The 27,627-nt window shown below is 35.5% G+C and overlaps 2 protein-coding genes across 2 annotated transcripts in view; one reads left to right on the top strand and one right to left on the bottom strand.

Annotated features, from left to right (window-relative positions):
• Window positions 1-6,029: 6,029 nt before the first annotated feature.
• Window positions 6,030-27,627, bottom strand: part of LOC134650832 (uncharacterized) — a 50,675-nt gene continuing 29,077 nt past the window's right edge. Inside the window, exons 28-48 of the mRNA XM_063505765.1 lie at window positions 27,068-27,235; window positions 26,340-26,399; window positions 25,982-26,210; window positions 25,484-25,537; window positions 24,839-24,990; window positions 24,538-24,657; window positions 22,118-22,333; window positions 21,938-22,012; window positions 21,665-21,857; window positions 20,945-21,037; window positions 20,000-20,136; window positions 18,781-18,933; window positions 17,981-18,114; window positions 16,695-16,818; window positions 15,956-16,080; window positions 8,507-8,684; window positions 8,214-8,301; window positions 7,875-7,939; window positions 7,635-7,794; window positions 7,039-7,235; window positions 6,030-6,150 (exon numbers count right to left, since the gene is read on the bottom strand). Of these exons, the coding sequence (XP_063361835.1) occupies window positions 6,034-6,150; window positions 7,039-7,235; window positions 7,635-7,794; window positions 7,875-7,939; window positions 8,214-8,301; window positions 8,507-8,684; window positions 15,956-16,080; window positions 16,695-16,818; window positions 17,981-18,114; window positions 18,781-18,933; window positions 20,000-20,136; window positions 20,945-21,037; window positions 21,665-21,857; window positions 21,938-22,012; window positions 22,118-22,333; window positions 24,538-24,657; window positions 24,839-24,990; window positions 25,484-25,537; window positions 25,982-26,210; window positions 26,340-26,399; window positions 27,068-27,235 (2,838 nt within the window). The 3' untranslated portion in view covers window positions 6,030-6,033. The remainder of the gene's footprint in view (window positions 6,151-7,038; window positions 7,236-7,634; window positions 7,795-7,874; window positions 7,940-8,213; window positions 8,302-8,506; window positions 8,685-15,955; window positions 16,081-16,694; window positions 16,819-17,980; window positions 18,115-18,780; window positions 18,934-19,999; window positions 20,137-20,944; window positions 21,038-21,664; window positions 21,858-21,937; window positions 22,013-22,117; window positions 22,334-24,537; window positions 24,658-24,838; window positions 24,991-25,483; window positions 25,538-25,981; window positions 26,211-26,339; window positions 26,400-27,067; window positions 27,236-27,627) is intronic.
• LOC134651087 (uncharacterized) lies at window positions 11,335-12,686 on the top strand. The gene has a single exon (XM_063506079.1). It carries the CDS (start codon window positions 11,397-11,399, stop codon window positions 12,552-12,554), a length of 1,158 nt encoding a protein of 385 aa, XP_063362149.1. The 5' UTR covers window positions 11,335-11,396; the 3' UTR covers window positions 12,555-12,686.

Below are 27,627 nucleotides of genomic sequence, written 5' to 3'. Positions count from 1 at the left end.
CAGAATCTAACCGTAACTTTTTGCTTTATTTTTGTTTGAAAATAAAATATCTATAAGAATATATTTTTTGCTTTTTTTCTATTGTAATGATAAAAATAAATCTAGTATGTTTCATGCTCAAATCATTTAAAATAATTGAATAAATATTAAAAACTAATTGATATTATTCGTTTTAATTATTATATTATTAAGTTTGTTTGAATAAAATATTTTATTTCAATAATACGAAAAGTTATTATATTTAAGTACCACTAAAAAAAGGTCCCTACTTACAAAAACTCACTTGCACGGGCCGGGGTTCGAACCCGTGACCTCCGGTTTGAAAGTCGCACGCCACTACAATTTCACATAAGTAATTTACAATGACATGATACCGTGGAAAAAGTGAATATTACAATGTACTGTGTTACTATCATTTTATAGTTTATTTTGGCTTGACAAGGAGGAATGAGAAAAACGTGCAAAGCGAGAGGATTAAATCTCTCTGTCCCTTTCTTAAAGTAGCCAATCCTAATTATGACATCTGTTTTGATATTAATTCTTTGAACATAATTTGTCGATGTTCTTTTTTATATCATCGAGAAAGATTTTTATTAAAAAAATGTGTTGAATTTATATGTTTTATTTATGTTTTTTTGGCATAAATTTCATTACTTTTGACAAATTTTGATTGTGATGCTGATGACAAACGATTTGATGTGATGTGTGAAACGAACCATGTGATCAACGATTTATCTAATAAAACTTCATTTAGTCGAAAAAAATAGTTGTCTACTACCGGGTGGAAAAAAATTATGGGCCCTGGAGGGAAAGTGCCTTAAAACCTTACGTTTGCTCATTTTACTTATATGAAACATTATTGTTTTTTTAAAGAAACAACTGCATTCAAAGATTTTTGAAGTGAAAACTTCTTTAGCGGCGCTAGGCACTTTTTGAGGTGGGGAAAAAATGATAAACTCGAGACAGCGTAAGGCGATCATGTGACCGTAAGGTTTAGATGGCCAATCGTTTAGATGGCATTTAAATCAATAAAGAAAAACTCAATGACATTACATGAAAAAGGTTATAATCTTGTACGGGCTGAAATACGAGGATCTCACAGTATTATAACTTTATATCACTCAAATATAATTCAATAAAGCTACATCTTGATGAAATCAAATCGCTAATAAAAGTGAACTCTAGTACTGGTGAATAAAACTCAAAATATCATGACCAAATATATTTAGATGCGAGGTCTGCAAGGTAACTTTACAATTTCTATTCGAATTTTAAACAATTAACGCTATAAATTTGAATTTCGAATTTTAAACAAGCTCACTGACCAGCAATTTCGGAACCAAAAGTTTTCAATAGAAAGGAGGATGGGTCAATTATACATAGTGCTGCAGACATTTTGGACTAGTCATTGAGTTTTCACTTCTGTCGGCACTCCCGGAATGCAACACGTTGTTTTTTTTTAAATTCGCTTAGTCGCGCCCGGGAATCGAACCTACTTTTTCCACACTGTATAAAAGAACACAAATGCTTTTCTTCTGGTAACTTAAATGTTCTATCTATCTTGGTAATATGTCAATGCAATCAAATAATCTGAAAAAATAATAATAACCCAATTTATGAATTCCGTTCCTTCAGAAAAATGCGAAATGTACGTACAATTTTTAGGGATATCGTACTTTTCCCAGAGACAAATTTAGTTGGCTAAGAGACATTTTCACTGATTTGGGGTCTGTACTAATAATCTAATATAATATGATAAGGACTTAATCGTTTTAAGCTCAAGAGTGAGTTTTCCTAAAGCTTTTTCTAAAAATTATGTCTTTATTAACGTTAGGAGTGCACTGCAGCATGTCAAATGTATGCCAAAATGTCAAGGGAGAGAACAATAAATTAAGTTTCAATTCCACTTCCACTCATCAGCAAAGTGATATAAGTATATCAGCAGTTTAAAGTTATTTAAGATTACAAAATTAGCGCATCAAAAAAATCAAAGTGCATAGAAAAAAAGTCTCCTGAGTCATAATAAAATTGATGTCTCTTGGATCACCAGAAAAGTCACCAGGGAGAACGATGACCCAAATCACATTTAAAAGAAAATGTAAATTTTGTGTACTACCTACGAACATTTTTCAAAAAACTATGTTTTTATAACATATTAGACCCAAGATAGATCTAATACCTCTTTTCGTACCCCGGATAAAATGGTCGGCGACTAAAAAAGTAACTGAAACGTTACGTTATTAAGTTCACGATGCCGCGTTGTACCCTTGCCTTCGTTGCGATATGTTTGGTAAGTCAGGAGACTTATAAAATGAGCAATGATTTTGGGACATATTAACAAATATTTTTTTGAATAGGTATATATTAATTTTAGCGGACTTTAATAATTTACCAGTTAAATTAGATGTAAATACCTTTTTAGTTAATCGTTAATATGATATATTAGTAGCAGTAAAACATTTTATTGTACAAAAAGACATATAAAACATGAAAAAACACACATCCTTCGTATATGGTAGAATATATTTTTCACACTTATAAGTAAAAACCAAAACCGATACGCGATTGGAATACGCTCTTTTTGTATGGGATACAAAAAAAATCTCCTGGGTCACCAAGAAAAATCGACATATTAAAATAATTCAGTTTGTTTTTAAGTTCTAGTCAGATTGACTTTTTGGTTATTTGAGATAAATTACAATAACGCTTAGATTTGAGAAACATGATTTTCTATTTTGTTGCGATCGACCCGGGTAATAAAAATACGGCGAATTTGAACTTTTGTTTGTTGTCGTTGTAAAATGTATTAAAAAATAATGTAGGCACCCCTGACAATTGAAATTCAAAATTATCCAGAAAAAGCGGCCAAGTGCGAGTCGGACTCGCCCATGAAGGGTTCCGTATTTAGGGGATTTATGATGTATTAAAAAAAAACTACTTACTAGATCTTGTTCAAACCAATTTTCGGTGGAAGTTTGCATGGTAATGTACATCATATATATTTTTTTTTTGTTTTATCATTCTCTTATTTTAGAAGTTACAGGGGGGGGGGACACATTTTACCAGTTTGGAAGTGTCTCTCGCGCAAACTATTCAGTTTAGAAAAAAATGATGTTAGAAACCTCAATATCATTTTTGAAGACCTATCCATAGATACCCCACACGTATGGGTTTAATGAAAAAAAAATTTTTTGAGTTTCAGTTCTAAGTATGGGGAACCCCCAAAAAAAATTTTTTTTTTCTATTTTTGTATGAAAATCTTAAAGCGGTTCACAGAATACATCTACTTACCAAGTTTCAACAGTATAGTTCTTATAGTTTCGGAAAAAAGTGGCTGTGACATACGGACGGACAGACGGACAGACAGACAGACATGACGAATCTATAAGGGTTCCGTTTTTTGCCATTTGGCTACGGAACCCTAAAAATGAGTGTTTCAAAAAGGCACCCTGTATTCCTTACATACCTAAATAATCTCTTATTCAATAAAACATATAATTACTAAACACTGTGATTTATTTCAAATAAATGCAAATCGATCGGATAAAAGATATTAATACCTACCTATACAACAATGAATACGAGTACAGTCAGCTGCAATAATATGTTACACACCGAAGGCCGTTTTGCGGTAGATCATGTTAGATCTTATTTGTAGAGCCATAAGAGCGTGTCACATATTTTTGCGGCCGTCGAAGAGTAACATATTATTGCAGGTGACTGTACCTATGAAAAATTCGAGGGTTAAAAAGCATTTCAACCAAAGCATTTATAATAATAACGACTATGGACGCCTGCAACCCCAGGGGTATTGTAACTCCATAACAATAAGGTTGAAATTTGCATTTAGTGACCGCAAAGTCAGGTGAGCGTAATCAAGTAAATCTGTTTTCATCATATTTTATCAAAAATAATCTCTTTTCTGTTCTTGTGCTATTTTCTTATTATCAATACTCTTAACTTATATGCTATATACGCTGCTGCTTCTATGCTGTTAACATCTTCCAAAACAACAATAAATATTCAGGTTTATTAATTAATTATTTTATTGTTTGCTATTATGAACAAGTAACAACGCCATCTGTTTCAATTTTTTCCGAATTTAAGTTTCTGGCCGACCGCAGCGACCGCGTATAATGGTAGTTAACTTCTGTAACGTTAGATGGTGCTAAAAGGTCACACAAACTTCACGTGCGGCGCGAAGCGTTTCCATGTGTGCGTGTTAGCGGGGAGGGAAGAACTAGCGGGCGTGGTTTACGAAGCGCCAGACGCGGCTGCAGTAGGCCCTTAATAGACGAATTACGAAATGGACGAACTCCGTAATGATGAATCGCGAAATGGACGAAATGCAGAGTGACAAATCGCGAAATGGACGAACTGCGTATTGACTAATCACGAAATGGACGCATCACTTATGGACAAACTGCGTAGTAGACGAATGGACGAAATGCGATTTGGACGAACTGCGTATTGGACGTCCAGCTAACAAATCGTGGAATGTATTGGGCCCCATACATTCCACGACTCTTCTCTTTCCGCACAGACTCTACCTACAGTAGTCACTAACATAATATGGATTGGATAGTACGTCGTCATCAAGTCCGTCCCTATACTTCGTGCACTCGTATTTGCGTCATTTGACACATGACACTGACAACAGCAATAGAACGTAAAATATCTTGCACATCGAAATTACAAAGGAAGACAATTGCACTGCCACCGTTTACGTTCTATGTCTTTTTTTTTAATTTAGGGTTGGCCGGACACCACCGTTATAAATCGGTAGTCATCTAAGTAAATCGATAAGTATTTTTCATTTTAGGGCGCAACAATTCAATTCAATGTTTTCATAAAATATACATTTTACACGTCAAATTTTTAAACATTATTAAGTTTAGGTAAATTTTGTTATAAATCATTTATATTACAATAGTTATTAAATATTTATAACAAAACATTATTAAATTTATTATATCTTCTTATTATTATTTATTAACCATATAATTCTAGCTTTTTTAAAATCTCAAATAAAAATTCACGTCACAATTCGATACCTCAGTCTAGGTGCCATCCAATCGTAATAGCTTGCTGTGACAATCGATTTGGGTTAGTTACATCTTTATGTACGTCAGTCATAATGTGTCAAATGACGCAAATAAGAATAATTCCACTTATAAGTAAAATCTATTTTTTTATTCGGTAGACTAAAATGACATTTCATAGTATGAAATGACACATGATGTTCATACTATGAAATGTCATTTTAGTCTACCGAATAAAAAAATAGACTTTAGATTGTTGAAGACTTGAAGAGTCAAGATGGCGAAGCGAAGTGGCATTAGTTTGATGGTCGATGCTTTAGTAATTTTTAGTGTAAGGAAAAATAGAAATGTCCGGTATTACGTTACGTTTTGGTTCAGTCTCGCTTTGACTGTATTGAAAGAAAGACTTTATTTTTATCACGCCATCAAGGATTGTATCATGGAAGGACCTGTAAAGGCAATCAAGAGTACCTAAGCAATAGTATAAGAGTGGTACCTATGCAAGTTACTAATCTGAATAACTTATCTTCGATTATAGTAAAGGCAAAAGTGTAAGGTACACCAACAAAGATCACAAATACTAGGAATTGTACTTAGTATTTATTTATAACACTATAATTATTGCCGCATCATCTAGGTAAAGTCTATTTTTTTATTCGGTAGACTGAAATGACAGTTAATAGTATGAACATGAAATGTCATTCCATACTATTAACTGTCATTTCAGTCTACCGAATAAAAGAATAGACTTTACATTATACAACTAGGTTATATATATAACCTTACAATATAAAGCTTAGGCACAAATGACAACATTCTAAAAATAGTAAATTAGTATAAATACTGAAAGGTTTCCATGAAGAAAATAATATCTTCTATATACCTTCTATTATCTAAAATCAAGTAAATTCGGCTTTTTCTGTGTGCCCACAAAAACGCACAGCCATTTAGCTTGTCGGTACGTGGTTACATTACCGCATTTTGTTACATTTTAGTTAGTAATACGAGCGAACAGGATGTTAGATCTGTTTGTAATACTATTTTGAGCATCCGGGAAGTACGGCAATATGTGGACCCAGGAGTCCAGTGACAGCGTCAAAATGCTTACCTGTAAGGATGTGTAATAGAATTTATAGGTACCATATTCGTAAGAAGTATATTTTTCAATTAATTCACAGAATTAAAGTATTAAGTAAGCAAGTCAAGTGTGTATTGAAGATGGATCTAAACATATCGAGCGTTTATTCGACTTAATAATACGTGAGTAACGCGTTTAAAAGAATTTTAAAATGTTCAAAGTCTCACGGGAGTTTTATAATTTAAAACAAATAGGTATCAATTTTGTAACGTACATAGATGTAATATAATACAAAGAAATTGTATCAAGTAGCAACTTGTTATCCGTATACTACCAAACGAAAAAAAAAATTTCGCCTCGACACAAATCACACTTCTGTGCCTTGATTGTACTCGATCCACAATTATTGCGTTCCATTATCTGACAACCTTTTGTGTAGGTTTTCCGTAACGTAGAGTATCAATAAAAAGATTTGTTAATTTCGTGGCCCGATTGTACCCTCTTCAATTCAGTTAGGTATGTATTATACTAATTTACTACAACAACATAACCGTTGATAGTTTATATCAACAAAAACCAGGTTAGAGCTTCGCTTCATTCGCTTTGCAATCGTTGTTTGTATTATTGAATGTTTGACAACACGAAACGATAGGCACTTTTCATTATTGTTCTAAAGATCTGTGACATCAACAGATTTCAACCTAGTACGTACGAAGATTATATTGGTTATTCCTTTTATTCAATTACCACCGACTTGCTTATCTTGAGACAATACAAGAGGTAAAGGTCTAGAAAAAAATATTGCCCACTATTGATGAGATTGATGCGAATGTAACAATTACAACCGAAAACACGATCTCAGCAAAAAGTTCAATTATACAAGAATTGTTATATGATCAAGGTTCAAACTTCTCTCACCTTGGTTTCAGCTCTGTAGGAGAAGCAGTGAATGATGCCACGGTGTAGTCCCTGCAGAATCCCGAACACGTCTCCGGGTCCTAATAGTTCATGCGTAGTTTCTGTCAGGTCGGGGCGCACGGACACCACGGACACGGTGCCGGAGGACACCCAGTGCATGCGGGCGTCGCTGTCACCTGCTACTACTATGTAGTTGCCTAAAACATACATTTAATATACTCGTACTACGAAATATAGCTAAGCTGGTCATTAATTAGACCTGAACATTGAAAGGCAGTAACTATAGGCATCTACATAGTTATACGTTTAATTTAAGGTATTTATTAATATCGAGTTAGATTATACAAAAGCCTTGTACTTTACAACGTAACTTTAAAATTTGGTTGAAACAAATCTAATCCCACGCAATCCATAATTCCCTTGACCTTAAAATTAATGAATAAACAATGATGAAAATTACCCAACTTTCTTTAGCTAAAATCTATAGAGCTATTTACGTTTAAAATGAGGACGAAGACAATTAAAAACGAAGTTCCTCGCGTTTTTCTCTTAAATCCTTTTTAATGAAACAAAAGCTTAATTAACTGGGGATTTACCAGGGAAGAAAATTGTGTAATCCATGGCCACAGTGAGCTGACGAAGAAACGACTCCCCCGTGTCGGCGAAAACGTAGCAGTTCCTCAAATGTTGGCCGAACATTGCCGACATAAGGTCGCACCGCCTCACGTACGGGGTCTGAGCTAAGAGAGCTGGCAACTGTGTGATCAAACATTTGTTGTCATTATTACCACGACAAGTAACGAAATTATTTAATTAACAATATTCTTGGTTAGTACCTGTCGTCCACGCTCTGTCACCCAAAGTTGTTTGACATACTTCCACAATTTTTGGGACTGGTAATCTTAAACGATATAATATTTTTATTAGTGCTTAAAAAACCTGTGAGATACTAAATGATATGATTACCAGCTGGATTAATAATAAGTCGGTAAGTTTAATTGGAATGTAAAAAAAGGAGAGAGCATTTATTTAATAACAAACAAAGCAACATTCCATTACACTTCATAATAAAAAAAAAAAATAAAAAAAAAATTACATTAAAATCAACTATAGGTACCTACTCTTAAAACTAAACACTACTACTAAATATTAATCTCGGTAAGTGAATTGTTTACCTGAAAGTCCTTGATTTTTAAGTACGTCCATAAGTTCTCCCGTTGCCTTTTCGTATTTAGTTAATGTATGTTCTTTTGAAAACGTAACCTAGATTAAAAAGGTAGGTCAACATGTTTATTTTTTAGAGTTAAAGCTTTTAGCCTAGTCGTAATGGTTAAGTAGGGACTATAAATAAGCTAGCTTTTGTAAGTAAAAATAATGTTATAAATATGGTAACCTGTCGTGGTCAGCAGGATGACCGTTAGTCGTTACAAAGTAAAATATCGTATGAATAGTAGTCGCGACTATTTACCTGCATAGAAGTTGCGACTACCACCGCTGCCAGCACCTTCCCAGAGAGCAGACAAATGATCTGAATTATCTCGGGAGTCAAGTCGTTGACCAGATACTCGTCGCCACCCGTAGCGGTCAGCAAGGTCGCCATCACGTAGAAAGACGTCGTGTAGTCCCACACTTTGGTTGGCGTTTCTCTATCAAAAACAAGTTGCATTATTTTTCATAACTGGCAAAGCTACTGCCCGCGAATTTTATCCTCGTACTTTTGCGCAAAAAATTCCACTCCCTCTTCTACCGCCTTTCGCTCATGTACGAAATGATATTCGAAATAAAAAGGTTATTTCTTTTTATTAAATATTAATTTAGATTACCAAACAATCTGTGTTAATAATCGGCACGCCTTTGTTACCGTATAGGTAAATAAGGATGCGTTCCGATATATTTAGCCTCTTTGACCGTCACGAATTTGATGCTGACTACCAACACAACAAAGTTTTATTTAATAACAATAAGCAATAACACAGCTCGTAGACTCTCTGTATCAGTCTCTGTATCTAAATCCGACTAATGACACAAACAAACGAGAATATTGGATTGTCTTGTGACAAACTATGTTAAATTCAACGAAGTTTATTTGAGGTATAGTCGGGATATAGACAGTACACCATAAAATTTTATTGGTTTGTCTTTATTTTTGAAACAAAATCTTTTTATGAGGACTCGTCCGTCCTCGGACATTTACAGTCAATTTACAGTCTCTGTGTATTTGATTCGATATTCAATTTGACTATAAAATTACCTCTGAACGCGAATGTATAATTATTTCCGGTCCATTTTTTGTACACGGTCTAATATGGTATACTTTAGCAAAATTAATCAGTGTAGGTAGGTATGTATACAGTAAACTCGTACATTAGCAAAATTATCGGACATTCAATTATATTAATTATGAATTCCCAGGTAATTATTATGCTTAAATACTTAATACAGTTTCTGTTTGCAGCTTGTTAGTGGTCAAAAGAATAATTCAATTTAAATAACAAATGCGGCTCGACCAGCGCATTTTATTACCATGTTTATTGTATCTCAGTGCGAGTATAAGCTTTATGCTTATTGGTTATAAATACACTAAACACATTTGGGGGTCAAATTCATTCAATTCAAATATTTATTAATAAAATACAATTTTACACGTCATAAATAATTACTATTCTATATTTAAATTACATTACTATATTTACATTTAATTATCAATATTACACTAGGTACATTATTTATTACACTAGGTACTTTAAGTTCGTCGCGGTGCCTAAAGTTGTATTTGGGTTCCGCATACCTATTAGCTCGATCGATAATCGATACCTATTAGCTCTTACTGTCATCTATAATTGATATGCGTTCCATCCATACTGAAGGCACACAGGTGAAGGTTAACAGTTTCTCCAGAGATTTAGGGACACGTTGTATATTCAGCTACATAGAGTTATTAATTGTAGAATAGGTCTAAAATCTACAAAAAATCGTATCGTCGAGCTTAACTGCCAAAATAGATGGCGCCATATGGTTTGTAGTAAATTTAGTGATCGTTATCAACGTGCAGTTTTCGTAGCAAAGGGTAGGGTTGGCAGAAAAAACAAATACATTTGAATATTCACTTTTGTTCTTAACTATAAAATAAATACTTATCTTAGGATTACACCTCTAGATATAACTCTTTACGGTACAAAACCTTTTCCGCCCTAATATATTTTTAAAACAATGTACGTCAAATCCCAACAAATAATTAGGCGACACTTAGCACCTATTTTATAACCTTAAGACATAGAACGGCGGTACAATAGCTGCATAGTCTTAGCCTACAGGCTGAGGTGATATAAAAGTGTTTAAGGGGTTTAGCTATAGCTTTAAGAGCCACAATAAATAAATAAATAAATAATTAAATAAATAAATATTATAGGACATTATTACACAAATTGACTAAGCCCCACGGTAAGCTCAAGAAAGCTTGTGTAACTATTTTAACCGCTATAATGCATGATAAGCAGCTAGTGTTATAGCTCAAAGTGAATTTTATAACCTTAGAATCTATATGAGTTATAAGCAGCAGCAATTTGAACTTAAGGTTCTAAACAGGCGATAAAAAGTCACTTATAGCTCCTTGTATCGCTAACGTTAGTTAACTCCCTTGTATCACTTACAGTAGAACAGAGAAGTTATTAGTCGCTATTATAGACCATGTAGTCGCAGACGAGCGTTATCCAGTACCATAATATCTCTTTTACTGTTATAAGAGACTAACTTACAAGCTAAGCCTATAGCGCCATGTTAAGATGGCTGATGAATCAATGAGCAAATCAAAAACTATGAATTAGAACGTAAATACTGAATAAAAATGCATAGCTTTACTCAATATTGACCTAATGTTTAGTATTACTATACTTAAAACCGGAGATCACGGATAATGTAATTTTTTTCGAAAATTAAATACGATGGACCACAATTAAAGAATAATTAATTAATATTTTGATAAATATGCCAAGGATCAGAGGTCCTTTAAAATTTTGTTATTAATACATATAGTAATTGACAGTGTAATTAATTTCGCCGTCATAAATCTGCAGATAGCGCTGGTACCAATGTACTATATAATGTTTCCTTTTATTTATCCGCCATTAGATTTCACTTCAAGCTGTCACAAGGTAAGCTTACGAACAATAATACAAAAATGTAAACATCTACAACTAAAGAAGATAGTGACAAAGGAAAATAATGTGCATTTACCTTCTTGAGTGTTATGGGCGATTCTCAGAGATGACGTTCGGTGCCTGTGTTGTTTTGTATCAAACTCATTTTACGATTTTGACACAAAACACCCCATACTACTCCATTCATCACATCACGTCACAATGTTACTTTTCAGATATTACCACGTGTTATTACTGCACGGTGGACCACAGCTCCTGTTAGCCAACTCTCGCCACAAGATATGGGTTATTGGTGGTAGAAATTTGGCTAGAAAAACTGTACAAAAATGTATTAAATGTTGTCGTTTTTCCGGTAAACCTAGACAGCCAAGGATGGGTGATCTTCCTGAACCTCGGATTCATGCAGAATATCCCTTCTTTAGCACGGCTGTTGACTATGCCGGCCCAGTAATGATATTGAACCGAAAGGGTAGAGGTAGTAAACTACTCAAAGCTTACTTATGTATTTTCGTTTGTATGGCCGTAAAGGCTATTCACATCGAACTTGTGACTGAACTGACCAGTGAAACATTCATGGCTGCGCTGCACCGATTCATAGCCCGCAGAGGAAAACCTGCACACATTTACTCTGATAACGGTCGTTGTTTTGTGGGAGCCTGCAACGAATTATCTCGATTTTTAAAACAAACCTCAAATCAAATAAGTTCCAATGCATCAAAAATATCAATAAATTTCCACTTTTCCCCCGCTTATAGTCCCCATTTCAACGGCTTAGCTGAGAGTGCAGTTCGGTCAGTAAAACATCATTTAAAGCGAATTATTTCTTGTACTAACTTAACTTATGAAGAATTGAATACCGTTTTAACTATGACCGAGGCAATTTTGAACGGAAGACCCCTCACTCCCTTATCTTCAGACCCTTCGGACCTTTCAGCCCTCACTCCGTCACATTTTTTGATCGGACGAACAGACACGTTGCTCCCATCTCCTCAGGCCCCTGAATCTGCTGCCATGTGTACCTTGTCACGCTACATGCGAATTCAACGGCTAAAGGCCCATTTCTGGAATCGATTTTACAATGAATATATTTCAGAGCTTCAAAAACGTCACAAATGGACCAAAGACGGAGGACAACTCAAATTAGGAGAAATGGTGCTCGTCAAGGACGACCGACTGCCTCCAAACCAATGGTTACTGGGTCGAGTAACACAACTTTATCCCGGCACTGATGGAATATCCCGAGTGGCCGATGTACTCACCATGTCTGGAACTGTACGGCGCGCCTTCAATCGCCTATGCCCACTGCCAGTAGAAGACAACAGCTTCGTTCCTGTGGGGGGGCAATATGTTAACGCCTAGCGTATGTGTGCCATGCATGAGACACACATACTCACACGGCGACAGCAACAGAAGCGCGGGCGCGGCCCGCGCCCCACTCTTCGACTAACCAGCGACGCATACGTACATATAGTACTTATCTACTATGTAGTTTTATATCTCATTAAATATTCAAATTTGAAAAACTCCTGCGTTATTTCTCCACCAAAGTCCACCGCCCGGAACTAGAAGTCGCTCCTGCTTCTTCAGCCTGACTTCGGTGCCGAATTTTATTTTTTACTTATTTGATACACAACTTTATTTCCTAAAATCTAGCCTTAATATAAAAAATATTGGTAGTGGAGGCCTCCATTAGAACCTTATAGTTTCTTTGATATTTGTGATTTAAAAAACACCGAAATCATGTGCAGGCACTGAAATCAATTTGTATCACCGAATTCAAAAATGCTTACACAGAAATCACACTTCAATTTTATATCTAAATTATATTATAATTTATTAATATTTTTTATTCTTATTTGATGATAAGTGATAAGCGATGTAGCGAGGCTAGTGATATAGCGTAGCTTACATAAATTTAATAAATAGTACCTTTGTTTACTCAAGGTTTTAAAATAACCAAGTTGTGGCTTATGAAACAACATCTCTAGAAGATATCCCACACTAATTGACTATCCTCATACAATAGGGCGATGTATGGTCCTGAAACGAGTTTCAGACATGTCGACCACAAATTCGCACATAAGTGCTATTAAGAAGAAAATGTTTGTTTCACAAAATCCAACGCCACACTCATCAAAAAGAAACTTATGTTACCTACACCCGATAAACAAGATACTTTTGAGTGGTGTTCAATGCTCAAAAATATTTAATGCACTTATAAAACAATGTAAACAATACGGAAAACAAGTATTTTGCTAGACTTATAAATATGTAGTATTTTTGAATGAGAGAGGTTTAAAGCGTGAACTCCCTCAATTTAAAACTATTTGAAGTTGTTGACTAATGCTTAAAGATCAAATCACCTATTAATTATGATCTCCTCCTCACACACTTGAGCTAAATTATAACTCCGATATTTAAACATAAATACATCAGACATTGAGGATTGTTAAAACATTGGCTATGTTGAATTTGTGTTCATGGCTATGCTTTAGAAATATTGATCAGTAGGTACGTTCAGTGCCTTTGAAGCGATCTCGACAATAGAAGGCCACTTTCTTTGTAATCCCTTGTTTTGTGGGTGCACCTTGCATAGTATGTAAAAACACAAGTTATTTTAAACGAAGTGGGATTAACTGCATTTATTTAATATGGCTGACACGTTTAAAGGTATCGTGGTGTAGGGTCTCAAGTGATACAGAGAACAAATTCACATAATATACTCCATTGGTTCGAAGATTAAATCAAGACAACAGCGAAAAGAGAGAAAGAAACATTGGGTCTACGATTTTCAACATACGTCTCGTGAAAAAAAAAACACTACTCATTGTAAACTAGTGATTTTGTTTACTTTTACTATGAATTAATTTACGTACAAGCATAGTTTTACGTTTATAAAGCGTATCTTGAACTTTTTAGGTGTGATAAGTTAGAAAATAAAGTACAACAAACTAGTTTACAAAGCAGGATTTGAATTCGGTGATCACTTTCTTGATATCGGTGGTCAAAAAATCCACCGAAACCAAGGAAATCAACACCAGTGATGTCAAAATTAATCACTTTTTGGCAATTACAGAAATAGTATGAACGATACAGAGGAGATGTAATAATGATGAGTTTAGGTACTTTCGAGGATTACTTAATCACTTGCATAACGATAAATGCATTAAAACTGTGGGAGAAAATTGCACCACCGATATCAAAAAAACATAGAACCAAATCCACCGAATGACAGAGAAACATTTAAAAAACTACCTTAGTATACTGTGACTGTACCTCTACTTTATTCAACGATTAAGGCACAACTAAAGCATACTTTGTTTGAACCACTGAGTTCCTGGTCTACAACTTTGTAAGAGTACCGACATGGTTTGTAAATTACACCGAAATCAGTCAATAGCCCGGGACACATCGTAAATTTGATTTTATTCAATATGTTGAGCAAACACATTACTTTGATATAAAGAATATGATCAGTTAACTAATACCTTATGCGTGAACACCGATAATAACTCCGATATAATGCCCCATCTTGAGTAATAATTTTTTGTTTCAAAAAATCTGGGCGCGGGACACGCCCACCGAACATCATTTTTCGCATTTGGATATTTTTTTAATGTATTATATAAATAATAAATAAATAGTTTGATAGTGTCCCAGACAGAATATATGCTGAAAATCATGCCTGAATTAATTCAGATTTATTGAACAGTAAATTCAATAACTTTTTGCCCCGGACACGTAAAAATGGCCCTCCTGAGAAATGCCCTTATAAATGTTGACCAGAAATGCCAATATACCATCTAAAGCTGAAAGTATCATCTATATAGATCCATACTACTACTCAAATAGGTAATAGTCACTTATATGGCACCCCTTTACCTCCTAAGTACTTAATAAATGCTATTATAGCACTACTATAGCGCTCTGCTACCTCTTATTTCAACCTGTAACCCCGTTGTAGCGCCATTTTGCAACCTCAGGTGTTAAAATTTGTGCCCAATCCGGGGATATTACGAGGCTATAGCCGGCTATAACTCCTATTTTTAGAACATCAATAGAACCAAAGGAGCGATCTAACGGTTATAGATCTCTTTTACCTCTTATATTTAGCGCCTCATGTTAGTTGGGATGACATTAAATGTCATAAAAATACAACTATAGTTGCGTGCAATATTTTAGAGACTTAAATTAACCTTCCTGTGACTTCCGTTAACGTAGAAAGGTCATTTAGCTATTTAAAATGGATTCTTTCCTATCGACATGAACAACTGACAGCTAAATATGTTGAGCAAATTTTAGTCGTTTATTCAGTAGGTATAATTTGGATAAGTGATTATAAATCATCATCATCCTGGCGTCAATCCCAGCTGTGCCCCCGCGCGGGGCGCGATAAGTGATTATAAATATGTATATAAATCTCATAATTTGTGAAATATATAATGTTTAAAATACTTGCGTATTTGTTTTTTTGCCAACCATACTTTGCTACCAATACAGCACGTTGATAACGATCACTAGTAGTAATTGAATTGTAAAAAGTCAACTTTTGACAGCAGAACGTATACAATATGCAGGGCAGTATTGCGACATATATTTAAGCCAGTGACTAAAAAAAACGTAAAATTAGTTTAATCTATTCAAGCGGACTACATTTTTTTATATAAAAGGGAAAAAATCATCACTTCCGGCAAGACTCGAACTTACGACCTCTTGGAACATATTCTAAATACCAAAATGAAATAAATATAAAACATTACTCTTCAAGAAAGTGCGTCTTGATCGTCCGCACGGTGCAGATGGGTTGCACGGCGATGATGACGATGAGCCACAGGCACGTGAAGGTGTGCACGAAGAACACTACTGCGTGCACTGTCATCACCGCCTGCGCACACACACACACACTTATCTATAACAACATCTATCGATTTTTTCTGTTTGAAAATATTTTTGATACAATAGTAGTTCTTTACTTTCTTACTAACACCAGGCGTGTCTCACTCCGCGATTTCGTCGCTTTGCTACAGGTAGCTAAAAGTACATCCGTTGGCCCCAATTTTGGGGAAAGCCATAAGCCGCGCGTGGCGCTGTCGCCACCTAACGGCCATATCTGTGCTGATCGTAACAGACGCGTTTTGTTAGAGAGTGAGTCTTCTGTACTTAGTACTATTATTTATTCTGTGCTAACAACTAGCTACATGCATGTCAAGTTGTATGCTTTCTTCCGGTTGAAGTTGTAATTTAAACTAAAGAGTCCGCCTACAAACCTTTAACGCTGACTGTACTTTTCTGCTGTCAGCTATCTTACATAGGTAAGTGTCCCAATTTTGGGCCCATATATCGAACATCAGGAAACGGTTCTAATATATTTGACTCACATGTTGTATAATTGTACTTATTGTTAGTAACATACTAACTAACATGGGTATGTTGACTACGAGTAAAATCTTGTAAAAACTAACTTAAAAATCAAGACAAGTATGCAAGTTACTGACAAACCTGTAAAGTAGTTAGGTTATTTGTAAGAACAACCGATGACTTGTTATAAAACTCAAACAAGTATTTGATTCGGAACAGCTTGTTTGCTCTCAGGTAATGCATAGCCTTCATAATTTTGCTGTAACTAAATGTTAATAGTTAACACTAAAATATATATAATATACACAAAAGGATTTCCACAGAACATTATTAAAGATGTTAGAATGGCTATCGCGCGCAGTTAGTATCGGAACCGGTGTCGCCGCTCGTTCCTCTCCACATTTACTAACACTCGCGCAACGGTAGTAAAAACTTGTGTGCCTGGTGAATGGATACGCCTCCTTTAGACAGATTTGATGTCTGGCTTCTTAATCTGAAGGTTATTGTGGCGCAAAAAGGCATGTTTATTTCGTTTTCGGTCAGCGCGGGCGAGTAGCATGCGAGCGTTTGCTCAAAACCGGCGCCGACACATGCCCTGCTCGCATCGCCATTCTAGTGGCTTAATTGGTGCTAAGCTACGAGTATGTTAGCCTATTGGACTCTCTCAACTGGAGCTGTCACAAACATTTTAGAGCTCATTTTAGCTTATTACACATTATTTATAATCTGCTACGAGTATAAACTCTAGTAATAATGTTATGAACTCTGCGTAATGAACGTTATTAAATGTTTACACTCGTCGAAGCAAAAGGGAATAACGAGCATATGTTTCAGGGAAAAATTCTCGAATGAAAAACTTCAATGTTAAAAAACTACAGGAAATAAAATTCAGGATATACTCGTAGCGTTTCAAAAATAGCTTGCACGCTTCACGGGAATAGGTACTTGGATAAAATCTATACTACTCCTGCGAGCGAACAGTTGTTTGTGCTTACAAAACTGTTTTAAATCTAGTTTAGTACCTAAACTATTAGTTAATAGACATGTCGGCGGCGGGTCACTATTGTTTCCCAAAAAGTTTTAAGTCATAATGTATTGTTTGCCCGCATTTTCGTTAGTCATAGTTCATTTGGTTCAGAAACGTGTGACTTTTCTGGATTGCCATAAAACAAACCTAACCTAACCTAACCTAATCTACAGGATAACCTTACGAAAATCCTGAAAAGTTAACGGTTTCAGTTTTATGAGTAATGATAATATGACAAAGAATACATTATGACTTAACTTTATGGGAAACAAAGGGACCCCGTCGGCGGCAGATCGTATAATCGCATATCGAGATATTCCTATAGGCACATCATGAAACGCCGCCATTTCATGATCTGACTAGCGACTACCAGCCATATCACTAAATCCAGTCGACTTACGGAAAACAAAATCCGAAGAGCATGAATGGAAAGTTGACGAACAGATCTGAGTAGAACAATACTGTATGTCTGTAGTAGTTTCTACGACATTTGCTAGCGTCCATGATCAATTCGCCACGCTTGCTTGCGTACCCCTGAAAAAGTAACAAGTTTAATTAATCTTCTATAAGACACCGTACAGACGTTGTGAGTTAACTTGTAACTCCCCTCCAACCCATTAGTCCTCCTACCCTACATTTACCCTACTATGCACATAGCTTTTAGTTTTATAAGAACAAATAGAAGTAGAAGTTATTTTAGTTCTTTTACATTTTCATGAAAACTGTCTAGGAGAGGTATATTCTCTATAAAATTCTCTACAATATTGTATTTGGAAGTATGTTGTTAAGACTTATAATAATAATAAAATAATAATTTCAGCCTATATACGTCCCCCTGCTGGGCACAGGCCTCCTCTCATGCGCGAGTGGGCTTGGGCTATAGTCCCCACGCTAGCCCAATGCGGATTGGGGACTTCACATACACCTTTGAATTTTTTCGCAGATGTATGCAGGTTTCCTCACGATGTTTTCCTTCACCGAAAAGCTAGTGGTAAATATCAAATGATATTTCGTACATAAGTTCCGAAAAACTCATTGGTACGAGCCAGGATTTGAACCCGCGACCTCCGGATTGAAAGTCGAACGTCATATCCACTCGGCCACCACCGCTTCTTAACTCTTTTAAGACTTATAAGTTTTCAAATTACGCTTAATTTCTCCTTATAATATATTAAGTAGATTTATAACTGAAAAATGTACCTCATGCATAGTCAAGTACATGGTCAGATAGAAATAAATGTCGAAAAATGACAACGCCCACATAGTACAGTAGCAGTCGTTTAGCGTAGTAATGCTGTAGAGAACCATCACGTAATTCGCCGTTGCCATGAAACTTGTCAAGTAGCCTCCCATCTGTAAAAGAAATTCAAAAGTTATAAAACTGACTACCTACTTTTGAAACCGCATACATATTATGATCGCGATCGCGACACAGACCAACCACTTTTCTGTGGGTCGCGCCTATCCCATTCTTTTCGAAAAGAAAAGCATTAAAGTCACTTTCTGACCCCGTGCATTCCACGTCGTTATGGACACGATAAACGCCACTTCAGAACTTCTGCCTGTACTAATTTTAGACATTATATTATTTTTAGACCAGGACATTAAGTGTCATTAAATGTCTATAGGATGTAAGGACTATTATTGAGAGTCGAAGGGATGTAAACAAACTAATTAGTATGTAATACATATTATATTGTTGATCATTCATAAAATCGGTAATTAAAATAGCAATTTAATTACACCCATTGTAAATCTAATTAAGAACAATAAGTACCTAAGCTAACGTTTTTATCACCGCCTGAATTAATGCCAAGTTACAAATCTCCGGCAAAATACTCATATTTTATTTCTTTAGCCGTTTCGGGTACGTATAATTATTTAAAAGAGGAAAAGTAGCCGGGTGAGTGTAAAGGCTTAAAAGATAATCGGCCTGCTGACACTGATGAACGCGAGCCATTTCGGACTTTAAATGGCGTCGCCAGCCTCTAATCGAAACGTGAATGACCAACACATTGATACTGTAAGCACAGTAACGGTTAATGTTGCAGTGCTGGACACTGTCTCACTAGTTGCCACTTTTAATTACAAGCAATAAGTTCTAGAACAAGGCTGTCAAGCACCAGGACGTTTACCTTATCAAGCGCTATTTATACCTACACTCAGTAGATTGACTGACAATTAGTAAAGTTGGATATTTAATATGATCAAAAACTGATTATTCACAAATATCATTTTCTTTATATAAAATAAAACGACCTACTGTAAAATGTAATTAATCCAATCCAAAGAGATAAATATAATAATATAAGAGTCTGTACAGCACACATAGTTTAAGAAACATGCGAGCAAAATGCCTGCGTTAGAAAAAGAACTTAACCGAAACTATATGTAAGTAAATATAAATCGAATTATTCACCAAATACATCCAAGTGCCCGGCCTGAACAAATTGTAAATGTTCCTTTGGCTCTGCACGGAAAACGCGCTCATCGTGCCCACCGACTTCGTCTGACTCAAGTTTGACTGCGATGCGGCGGTTCTCAATGTTGTAACAGCTGCGTACAAACAAACTTTATCTCATAAGAAATTTCAAGTACCTATACCAGATTGTATAGGCTGCACTCATAATCATAGCAAATGAGCTACGTCAGTGTAGTAATTTCTCGTCAAATAATGCAAGAATTGGCTGGACAGCCATTTGGGAGCGAATGAGCGCTTTTACACTTAATTTACCGTGGACGTCCACAGTAATGGCACGTTTTACTGTCACGGTAAAGCAGAAGACCAACATGTGTAAGATTATATGCAGTCTTTTTTAAATTACTGTTACCGTATTAAAAACTTTATCGTGCTGCAAAACGTAATGTTCCCATGAACGTTCACGATAAAGTAAAAAAGCAACCAATGGATTAAAATTAATTGATTTAGATAGGAAACTTACCTATAGGGCACGACTCTCTTGAGCCGGAAGTATAGCGCACGTAACGAGATTTGAAGGTTCAATATGGTGATTATTTTCCGTATATGATGGATAGATAGTTCACATCCGCAACGTCCGATTAGAACCGACCGGATGTTGCGTAAATTACATTTCAATAATGTATGGGAACTATAAATTTCTGTGACTACTACTAGGTACTAGAAAGGTATGCTCCGACTCCGCCCGGTATGAGAGAATCGTAGTTTATAAAACGTATCATATCCAGCAAGCTTATTTTTATTATTTTAGGCATCTTCGCACTTTTCATGTGTAGATTTCTACAGCGCGCAAAATCAGAGCCAACATGAATCTGTGCGACACACGAAAAAAAGGCACCGCGGGTTCCGCTTCTAAATTTTAATATTTTATTGTGTTTGAAGTACCTGAGTATTCAGGCATGTCGTAACGACTGTCATCGGTCGTGCAGATGGAGCTGAATTTAGAGTCCAAAGAGAACACATCGCATACTGACCCTTCTGTAAACAGAACATGAGATAATTATTATGATGATGAATTCGCAATAAAATGAAATAGCTTGTAAGTAGTACCTATTACTTCTCGGAAAAAGTATTACTTTTAAGTATACATATTTATTATTTATCTAGCAAATTTCGTTAATAATACAGTCCTATTTATCTTATATGTAAGTAGGTATATTTGGTTTTTGTTTACATTTCACCACAATAAAAACGCGTTAGTTAAAAGTGGTTTTCCGAAACCTTCGGTGAAAGCTAGTTTTAACTGGGATATTTTAGTCAAAACCAAGTAGTTTTCTCAAAGTGACTTAGTGAAAACTATAGTCTGACTAATTTTTTAAATATTTATTTCAGTGAAAACTAGTTTTAACTAAATTTGATACAAAACGGCTCCGGCAGAACACCGTGAAAAATAAGTTTTAACTAAATAGTAGTTCACGCATAGGGTCGAACATGGGTCTACAACGCACTTATTTGTGATCGAACTTTTCAATTACTGGTTTTGTTAAAACGAATTAAAAACGAATTAATCAATAAATGTTAAAAATAAATAACAATTAAAAATAATGATATCCGCGATCCCGGGTACGCACACCCATCTCGCTTACGCTCTCACCCAATCTGTACCTGAGTCAGAATCATCTACGATGTTCACATTGATTGGCAGAATGTAGTCTTGCGACGTTTCGAACGCTTTGTTCAAGGGTTCCTGTATCTTGGGGTAGTACTTCACCAGGTTGAAGAACGTCTGGCTCGGAATGACGAGCAAATCAAGGCTCCGGCTTGCATAAATTGACACTTCGGAACACGATATCGGATGCTGTTACCACAAAATTATTGTTTATGCATGCAATCATTGTAATAATACCTATGAAATTTATCTTTTAAGACATTACTTACCCCAGTAAAATTGCCAAACATTCCGCCTGGTCCCATACAAGTGATCATTTCATTGTAAGAATTCATAACGTCAACCTGAAAAATATTATATCCACATATTATGGCGTATTTACGGAGCGGTAGGTATTACCGTTCCTAAAAATGTAATGAATGGCAAACCCGCAATTCCAGCTTCCTTACCTTGCCCCGATAAATAATGTAAATATAGGGTTGTACATCCTTGCATTGTATGACGGTTTCGGCCTTTAGGAAGTACATTTCGTTGAGGTGTTGAGTGATGACCCTGATGAAGGAGCGCTCCACTTTGCTGAAGAGTGGGACCTCGCGTAGTGTCCGCTCGTACATGAACACGAGAGTGTCCTCCATTAATGCAGAGTTGAGTCGCCGGCATATTTGCTAGACGAATAACATCCATAATTTATGTCAGTAACGATTAAAAGATTATTCGAGGTAAATATAAATTAAATAGCCAAGTAATTTAAAAGAGTTATCGATTATAGTTCTTATCTATCTTAGCAGCGTCATTTAGTTTAGAGTGGAAGTGATGCACATTAGTACCATTCATTGAATTTTATAAAGTACTAGCTGTTGCCCGCGACTTCGTACGCGTGGATTTGTATATTGTGGTTATAAATTCTACATTAGCTTAGAACATTATGCAGCAAAAGATAGCAGTAGGGACGGTTAATCATTTGTTAATTATTATACAACGCATGAGATTTGTCTTTCACAACCTGGCTACAAAGTTTCGAGCCCCTAACTGAATAAAATTGTTCTCGATAATCTCGATATAATCTCTCTCAAACCCCAGAAGATTTTCAAGTCCACTATTTAATAAAACCTACTACCTAACTACCTATTTACGAAGTTTGAAGTTCCTAGCTTTAAATAAAATTTGAACCCTCTACCAACTCTCAACCCCTGTTTAAACTTTTAGGGGATGAATTTTTAAAAACGCTGAAATTACTTTTCTTGTATTGTAATAATATGCCTTTATACAACGATTCAAGTCCCGCACTCCAATAAATATTTGGGTTCCATACAAATTTTCGACCCCCTTCACCACCTTGGGGGATGAATTATCAAAGACTCTGAAATTAGTTTTCTTTTCTCTTAATAAAATACCTTTTTACGAAGCTTCAAGTTCCTAGCATTAAATAAAATTATTACCTATACAATCTTTCAACCCCTTTTTAACCCTGTTATGGGATGAATTTTTAAAAACGCTGAAATAAGTTTTCTTGTGTTCTAATACTATGGCGTTATACAAAGATTTAAGTCTCGCACTGTCAAAAATATTTGATCTCCATACAAACTTTCAACCACGTTTTCACCTCCTCGGGGGATGAATTTTTAATAACGCTGAATAGGTTTTTTGTTTTTTATTAAAATACCTTTTTACGAAGTTTCAAGTTCCTAGCTTTAAATAAAATTTGAACCCTATACAAACTTTCAACCCCTTTTGGACCCTTATAGGGTATGAATTTTTAAAAACGCTGAAATTACTTTTCTCATATTCTAATAATATGTCATTATACAAAGATTCAAGTCCCGTACTTACAAAAAATATTGACCTCCATACAAATTTTCAACCCCTTTTTCACCACCTTAAATGTTGAATTTTGAAAAACGCTAACATTAGTTTTCTTCTCTTTTAATGAAATAACTTTTAACGAAGTTACAAATTCGTAGCTTAAAATAAAATTTAAACCCTATACAATCTTTCAACCCCTTTTTAACCCTTTTAAAGGATGAATTTTTGAAAACGCTGAAATTACTTTTCTTGAGAATTAATAATATGGCTTTATACAAAGATTCAAGTCCCGCACTCTAAAAAATATTTGATCTCCGTACAAACTTTCAACCCCTTTTTCACCACCTCGGGGGATGAATTTTTAAAAACACTGAAATTTGTTTTGTTGTTTTTTAATTTAATACCTTTTTGCGAAGTTTCAAGGTCCCATCTTAAAATAAAATTTACACCCCAAGACAAAGTTTCATCCCCTTTTTTACCCCCTCAGGGGTTGAATTTCCTAAAACGTCGCAATTCCTTTTTTTGCAATCGGCTATTATGCCTTTCTAAGAAGTTTCAAAGCATTTGTAGTGGATTCAAACTTTCAACCCCTTTTTAACCCTGTTAGGGGATGAATTTTCAAAATCGCTGAAATTACTTTTCCTGTCTTATAATAATATACCCATATACAAAGTTTCAAGTCACACACTCACAAAAATATTTGATCTCCATACAAACTTTCAACCCCTTTTTCACCACCTTGGGGGATGAATTTTCGAAAACGCTGAAATTAGTTTTCTTGTTTTTTAATATAATACATTTTTACAAAGTTTCAAATTCCTAGCTTAAACTAAAACTTGAACCCCATACAACCTTTCATCCCCTTTTTAACCCCCTTAGGGGTTGAATTTTTCAAAATCGCTTCTTATCTCTTGTACACTTTACAAATGCAACCTAGTGTGCAAATTTCAACTTTTTAGCTTTTGTAGTTTCGGCTCTGCGTTGATGAATCAGTCAGTCAGTCAGTCAGTCAGTCAGTCAGTCAGGACACTTGCATTTATATATATAGATTAATTAACCAGTTAACCTGAGGATTGCTTCCGTTGGTGCGTCGCCACAAATAATCGAAGTATTTTAACGTTCTTGCTGTTAGCATTGGATCGACGTTTTCTTGGTATAAGAAGTTGGCCAAGTCGGAAGTTTTTTCCTGAAATAAAAATAGTCACCTGTGTTTGATTGTTCAATATGTGATATTGAAAAAGTTTCAGTAGGTACTTACAATTTTGATAGTAGTTTTTTAGTAGGCGTAGAGCAGAATACCTTTAAAGGCGAAGTTAAGGATTTTTGAGGAAGATTATTGAAGTGAAATGCAACTATTTGACACTCACTGTGTGATCAAGTAAGGCGTTGCCCGTTGAGGAGCGAGCGGACGCGACATATCCGCACATAAAGGCAAAATACAAGATAGTTAAGATTGCAAGCGTTGTAGAGATTAGGGCGTCAGTCGTATTAACAGACATAGTGGGCGTGCATCCGCATCCTGAAACCAAGCCTCTGTAAGTCACGGTACACTGGGTGTTCCTTGCGGTTGATACAAAAGTGGATGTCGCGGAAGGCCCACTTAGACGGTGCGAGATATAATATGAAATTTTGTTTAAATAGTAGACTACTGAGATACATTGAATTCAATCGATCGATCAAACATACCAATGTGACGAAAATTGGACACCAATTTTCGTCACATATTATGTAAGTATGAAATTAATTTTAAGACCTTTCGTTTCAATACATTTTTTGTCAAAAACCTAATTTTCAGACTCAAAATGGATTTAATTGACTGAGGGTAAAATTTAATACTATGCACGAAGTAGTTAGTGCACGATGCACCATGTGAAGCTAAATACAAAATTGCGTAGCCTTGAATAAACGCACATGAGTTTGAAGTGATATACCTACCTACTCCTACTAAATTACTTATTTATCTAAATTTCTATTTTATTATGGTTAAACTTGCATCAGCTCGTCATACTAACCGACAAAGGTTTTGAAACTGTGAAAGGACACTTTGACATACTCCGTTATTGCAGCTAAAAGTTTAAAACAAGATTAGGAAACTAAAAATAGATATATATAATTAATAACATACTACACATATGTTGTCGTGTTTATGTGGAAGGACCTTTTTAGGTCAATTACAGATATATTGCAAGAAGATAAGTTGGATAAATTAAAAACGCATTTTGCGGGGGGTAAAGTAGTTCTTTAGATGTACCTATCGACAAAACGGTTAGTCGGGTAGTAGAATAAATACCTCGAGAACTAATCCGAGAATAGCAACGCAGCAATGAATCCGATGCCGGGTTGTTAACTACATAATTCAGCTACAGCACAGCTAAAATGAGCCAGATAAACTAATGACCTGGTACTCGGTGCTTAGCAATGCAAAGGGGAATTTCTCTCAGTAAAATCCAAAGAGATATGGGTAAACCCCGTTAGATTAAATTTGTCTTTAGAGATTCGTGTGCACTTACTTCCAATGTTATGACTCGAGCCATGCATAACAATAACTCGTGAACAATTAGCCATGATATAATCTGTCCCGTTCGGAAGGTAGGGCCTACAAAACGAGATGAAAGAAAATGCAGATGCAAAATTCACAATAGTCAATGCCGCTGGTAAAAATTTTAGTAAAAATATCAATTGGTTAGTCTGCATTATATCTTCTTCCCAGTAATTCACTGCGGCCACTATTCTGGTTAGCTGAAATTGTAATGATTAGTTTAGCAAACGGGCAAATCGTCTGCAAAGGCACTATTCACTGCGTCGTTTTAGTAGGATTTAAGCCCAAAATGTATGGGCTTTTAATATAAATAAAAAAGGTAGTCATACCTGCAACAATTTGTTCAGACGATACTTATCTAAATCTGCTTGATCATTTATAAGGTATACCTGGAATACGAAGCAATATTAACAACACACGTAAATGCTGAATATTAGCTACAAAATTAATTAGATTAGCATATGTATTGTATACAGTGTTCCTAAAACGGACGGTACACCGACCGTTCCGAGTTCGAGTCGAGTTACGTGACATACCTATTACGCAGTTTCAACTTCGAAGATATACCTAAGAACTAAATATGTTCAACTCATTAAGGTAGCGTGCTCAATACAAAAATATACAAACTAATAGTCTATATATATAAACGTGAAAGACTGACTGACTTAAATCAACGCACAGCCCAAACCACTGGGACTAGAAAGTCCAAATTTGGCAAGTAGGTTCCTTATAAGGCCTAGGATTCCACTAAGAAAGGATTTTTCAAAATTCATCCCCTAAAGGGGTGAAATGGGCGTCCAAAGTTTGTATGGGGAAATAAATTCTCCTGCGTGTGCGAAGCCGCGCGGGCAAAAGCTAGTCTTATATATTCTTATAAGCCTAAACTATAAAACCATTGCTCCACTAACAAACTGATTGTCTCAGTTAAATTATAGAGCTGTATTCACCCCAACTCTTGATTCGGAGTTGGCAGCATGATACAATTATTTTACATCGCACTGTAAGTGAATTTACAAGGTTTACCTTAGTTATGTAAATAAAACATACATTAACTTACCAAACGCGATAAAGGAAAACAGATGAAAGCATCCAAAACAAATCCACGTTTTAGGTATCGTGATATCGTATTTAAAGGATGAGTGACTAGAAGAGATCGCTCATCGTAATAAGCCACATATGCCATTATCGCCATGTCAGCATACAGCAAAAGGTCCTCGTAATACAACTTATGGGATCGAAATTTACTGTAAGATACCTGAAAAAAGTGGAACTTTTATTGCCTTACTCAACAATGCTCTTAAGCCCTGTTGAAGACTTTGTTTGACTATTGAGAGTGATGAGTTTCTATACCTACAAGACGTACCGAACTCTGTCGCGATACTTGCGGTACGTCTGATGCGTGCGACGTGACGTGCGATGCGAAAATGTAGAAGCTTACGTCAAACCTCAAACATATATGGGCCATTTTATTTAAAGTTGTCCACTACACTTTTTTTTTTTAATTGGGATTTTTTTATGTTACTTCTACTCAGAATCATAAGCTCAATTTCCATACATTTTTCTATCTTTCCATTCCGTGACCGCCATACAAAGTCGATTAAAAATGGTAACGGAATC

This window comes from Cydia amplana, chromosome 9, assembly GCF_948474715.1.
Source record: "Cydia amplana chromosome 9, ilCydAmpl1.1, whole genome shotgun sequence".
NCBI classification, from domain to species: domain Eukaryota; kingdom Metazoa; phylum Arthropoda; class Insecta; order Lepidoptera; family Tortricidae; genus Cydia; species Cydia amplana.
Note: the sequence above shows the minus strand (reverse complement) of the source record. Positions and strands in the feature narration are given on the sequence as shown.